The sequence below is a fragment of the Clarias gariepinus genome, chromosome 2 (genome assembly GCF_024256425.1).
Source record: "Clarias gariepinus isolate MV-2021 ecotype Netherlands chromosome 2, CGAR_prim_01v2, whole genome shotgun sequence".
Classification (NCBI taxonomy): Eukaryota; Metazoa; Chordata; class Actinopteri; order Siluriformes; family Clariidae; genus Clarias; species Clarias gariepinus.
This window is the reverse complement of record NC_071101.1, coordinates 17,491,819-17,496,986: the sequence shown is the minus strand read 5'-3', so window position 1 is coordinate 17,496,986 and position 5,168 is coordinate 17,491,819. Positions and strand designations below refer to the sequence as shown.

At 43.3% G+C, this 5,168-nt stretch overlaps 1 protein-coding gene across 1 annotated transcript; it reads right to left on the bottom strand.

The window, feature by feature from the left end:
- Positions 1-308: 308 nt before the first annotated feature.
- Positions 309-4,775, bottom strand: arsia (arylsulfatase family, member Ia). Its single transcript, XM_053485196.1, has 2 exons — positions 4,148-4,775; positions 309-2,551 (listed from the first exon to the last, which is right to left on the bottom strand). The coding sequence occupies exons 1-2, from the start codon at positions 4,438-4,440 to the stop codon at positions 1,159-1,161; spliced, it is 1,686 nt and encodes a 561-aa protein (XP_053341171.1). The 5' UTR covers positions 4,441-4,775; the 3' UTR covers positions 309-1,158.
- Positions 4,776-5,168: the final 393 nt, after the last annotated feature.

Below are 5,168 nucleotides of genomic sequence, written 5' to 3'. Positions count from 1 at the left end.
AACAAACGCTTCATAAATGTCTCATCAGTTGTATGAGCTGTGCGTAGGAAAAAAAATGTCATCATAATAAATAAGGGAATTAATAGATAAAATTAAATTAGATTAAAATACTTTGTAAATAAATAAAAAATCTATACAAAATTATATTAAAATAGAAATCATTACAAGTAATAAATACATATAGCAAAAATAAAGTTTTGAACAAACACATACAAAACTTTGGAAAGTAACAAAAATTAAGCCATAATTCTTTTTCCATTTTTTTAAAATATCTTATTTATATTTGTTTTTATTATTTGTATTCACAGATTTGGACTTAAGTAAAAAAAATCTTACAGTTCTCCAGATCCAGGTTTATTTATAACACCATGTGACCACTAGAGGGCAGTATTTGTGGAGATTACCTCCAGTCTAAATACAGTACACATGACATGAAAGCACAGCCTGTGTTATTTTATTACAAATATCTCCCATTAATGCATGCAAAACACTCACAACACACACTTTCCCAAATACTATGACGTATGTTGAGTAGTTGATCGTTCTAATAACAGTAAATATTTCATTTTTAAAAGAATATGTAAACAAAGGTAAAGCAGCTGGTCCAGGTAAACAAAGTTTGGTTTTGTTTCGTTTCTTTTAATTCCACAGTGTTGCGTGTTTCAAAAGGCTTCCAGGAGCATTGTGTATGCGTGATTGTCTAGAGTAGACCACAGCTAAAATCCATTCCTTCATTCATTACATTAATCAGTCAGTTATCCCTCAGTCCTTTTTTTAGTTTGTATTAGAGAAGTACATGCTTTAAAAGGCTTCTTGATGAGATTTTAGGGTTTTGTGTAATAATTAAGGGTTCTCAGCCTCGTAAAATGCCACTGCTTTAAAGCACTTCTAATAAGGAAACACGGTTACAGGGTTCTACAAAGAACATTTAAGAATTCCCATAAAGAGACAGCTGAAGGACTCTTTTCTAAAAGTGTCAGACCTTACAAATTACACAAGTATAAAAAATAAAGAGGTAGAGTATGTAAGAACATACAGTCAGACAGGCACAAAAATTGGCCATGAGGAGCTCTTAACTACAATAATACTTAAATAAAAACCTTTATCTGTATAAGGTTTTTTAGACGTTTATGAAAGAATTCACATTTTTTTCACTACTCATATCCTATTGGACATAATCTTTGTATTCAGTTTCTTGAAAAATGACCTCATTTTGTTTAGCTTCTTATTCTTGTCATTCCTCCTCCTGTGATAAACTTGGTGCCAGCTGTCTGCTTCCTTGTCCCCGGCCCAAGGCTTCCATGCCCCTCCGTTCAGACTCGGATCTGCCCTCGGGTCCTCAGCAGGGTAGCGAACAGGCACAGCTGTGCGATTATAAAACGCTATTCTGGCCAGCAGCCGCTTTACCACATCAGGTCTTTGTTCAGCCATGTCGTAGCGCTCGTAGGGATCTGCTGTGATGTTAAACAGCCAGAGAGATTTGCGGGCTTCGGCATGACGCTCGAGATCCCACCAACCACCCGGGAAGTTTCCTAACACCTGCGGTGGCGTCCAGTCTCCATAACCTGGCTCTCCTGTCAGTAGCTTCCAGTCTCCCATTCTCACCGCTGCCTGTACAGCAGTGTTCCAGACGCCGTGTCCGCCCCGGAGCGAGCCATGGCGGGAAAGCACATAAAGTGGGTCAATGTTGTGGAGAATTTCGAAACGGGGGGACTCCTTGCCCTCGCTGATTGTTTCCCACATGTCATACCCATCTAGTTTGTGCAACTGGGATACATTCCCCCCTGCCAGACTCACCAGTGTTGGGTACCAGTCAGTGATGTGAACCAGTGCCTTACTGACTTTCCTTCGTCTCCTGAGAAGTGGGCTGTGGACAAATCCGACTGCTCGTACACCACCCTCCCAATATGTCCCCTTCCTGCCCCTGAGTGGCCAGTTACTTCCTCCAAATAAAGGCTGGCCCCCATTATCCGTAGAGAAGATAATCACACTGTTTTGGTAATAACCATATTTCCGGAGTGCATATGTCACGTTGCGTACTGCCTCATCCACAGACGAAACCATGCCTGCATATTTGCGCCGATGAACATTCCCCATTCCATGATACGGATAGATGTACTCCTTAGGACACTGTAAGGGAGTGTGTACAGCCTGGAAGGACAGATATATGAACAGAGGTTGTCCCGATGGATCATGCGATGCCAGAATCTTCCGCACTCTGCGTGTGTACAGATGTGTTGAGTATTTTCCCCGATATCCCCATGCCACTGTTTCACCCTCATGGAGATCGTAGCCACACCTTCCAGGACCATCGCAGGAGTCGTATGTGTAGTAGTCCACGCTGCCTGTCAGCGAGCCAAGGTAGGTATCAAAGCCACGACGAGTAGGGAGACAGTCACGCTTGTAGAAGCCCAGATGCCATTTACCCACCATGTGCGTAGAATAGCCGGCCTCCTGGAGGCGCTGTGGCAGGGTGACCATGTCAAAAGGCAGACAGTTGGGCTGCCGAGACCTGATGATCGAATGCTGGAGACCCGTGTGGATTTGATACCTGAGGAGAGGGAGGAGGAATGGGTTGAAAATGTTCAGTAGCATAAAAGTTTTTTTTTTTATGCTACAAGTTCCAGTTAAAAAGGGATTCTCTGCTTCTATATAGGGTTATACCAGGAACTTTCAAGGGTTTCCCCAAAGGAACAACCCAAAAAGCCATTTAGGGTTTACTTTCTGAAAATGTGGAATAATTATTCTGTATCCTACCATGGAAACTCATTTATTTATCTGCACTGTAGGTACTGCAACACTTAAGAATATTGCTGCATGATTATGTGCAATGTTTAAATGATTTAGCATCTTTCATTCAGTCATTCATTTTCTTATTGTTTTTTTCTGTACTGGGTTGTGAGAGGCCTGGAAGCCTATCCCAGGAGTCTTGGGGTGTAAGGCAGGGTACACCCAGGAAAGGGTGCCAATTCATCACAGGGCACACATGCACACATGATAACACACTCAACCAGACATGCAAACTTCATGCACACAGACCAGAGGTGGGAAGTTGGAGGTGGAGGTGTGAGGCCATAGTGCTAACCACTACGCCACCGTACAGCTGCTTTATCATCTCATTTAGCATAATAGAGTAACGACTGACAAAAATCTCCAGTGTTGTATGACTTGTGCTTTATTGAGTGTCTGTCTCCTTAAAGACTTATACAGTATAAACACTGTAGTAAAATGTTCATAAGTACTAAGGATAATTAAACCTACAGTAAATGAATATTTGAACAACAACATGGGAAACTGGAACCTTAGGATTGAACCACGGATCCTGCAGCTGTGAGGTGGCAATGGCGAGTCACTAGGAAAGAAATCCCCACGTGGTGATCACGTGTGTTAATTCAACACCATTTGCATTAGTGCTTTGCTTGTATTGGTTCTGATTTGTATGTGTCTTCGGGACAAACTGGATCATCATAAAATTCAAACATTGTTCTTGTAGATTATTTTGTAAATTCTTGCTGTAGAATGACACTATACAACACACAAATGGTTGTATCGATTTAGGCCACTGCTGTTTCGATTTGATACTGTATTAATGCCATATGATGACATCATTTTGAGTTTGATCATGTGACAACATATGAAGGAAAGACAAAAGATCTGTAGACTCCTTATCACTGGAGAGCTTGCAAGTTTTTAGAACATGCAGTGGCAAGGGCACTGAACTCCAAAACACTGTACACACAGTGCCACATGCACACCTATTCATCTTTTAAATACCTATATAGTGTTTAAGTACATCTTTAAAGCTAAAAGGTAATTATAGTTCAACTGCACATTAAATCATACTGACATGGATATTATATTCACATTATCAGTTTAAAGATACATATTTAAGTACAGGCATAGGTTACTAGTGTAGCTGCCTTTTTTTTTTTTATTTAGAGCTGATGTGGCAGGCTGTGGCGCAGGTATAGAACTGAATGCAAAAGTTTACACCCCCATGATAATAAAAAGGACGTGGGGCATTTTTAGGGCACATCAAATGATTATTTCAATTTCTCAGATTTTCTTGGTGCGTTTATCCCAAGGATGTGCAAACCTGTGCGTTCAGCTGCCCATTATGTATAACAAACACACAGTTAGGATTTACCTGCCGGTGAGGAACTGGCTCCGGGAAGGTGTACAGATCGGCTGCACGTAGTAATTCTCCAGTTTCACTCCGTCTGCCGCGAGCTTATCCAGCGTGGGTGTGCGCATGTCAGGGTTGTGGTAGCCGACGTCGTTGAAACCCAGGTCGTCGGTCATGATGAAGATGATGTGCGGTGGTCTGCGCGGGTTCGCTGCCGCGGGTTCATTCTCCACCTGGTTCTGGCTCGACCAGTCCCAGGCGAGGAAACCCGCACCGAGCATGACAGAGAGCCCCGCCAGAGCCGCCCCCGCCATGGCACCGCCGCAGCGCGCGCTTTCAGCCTCCGCCTGCACAGAGCACTCAGTCGGTCATCACCGCCTGGGGAACGAGATGCAAGGTTAAAGCCGAGCTGCCCGGCCGATCCGCATCCCAGACACGCCTTGAATTTCACATCTGGCGCAAAAAACCCTGCGTGCGCATGACCTGCCCGCCAGGATCCGTTTGCTCCTTAGGATCACTCGGATAAACTCAGCCTTTAAAAACCCCCCTCTCCTGTCCTTCCTTTCCTGTGGCTCAGTGGTCGCTTTAACTCCGCCCGGTCTGGCGTGCATATAGGCTACAGTGCATATAGGCACGTTTGGGTAAGATGCACAAAAATCGACAGGGCTGCTCCAGTTTTCCAGGGTAAAACCAGTTCAGAGGGAATTAGATTTCCAACAGGTACCGCCAGCTGGCAATTATTCTCTGCACTGGGGTTTTTAGACAAGAGGTAGCAGAAGCAAGGCAAGACCACTACAGGTTGGAATTAAAATTGTGCATTTACAAAATGTCAAATTTAATCACTGGTGCTAAATGAAATGACAACATTGCATACAAAAAGAAGGGCAATTGTTTAGTTTTTTTTTTTTTTTTGCTTTACACTGAAGAGGCGACATGGTGGCGTAAGGGTTGGAACTGATTCCTGCCTCTGGTCTGTGTGCATGGAGTTTGCAAAACATGTCCTCCCCGTGCTTGGTGGGTTTCCTTCGGGTTCTCCGGTTTT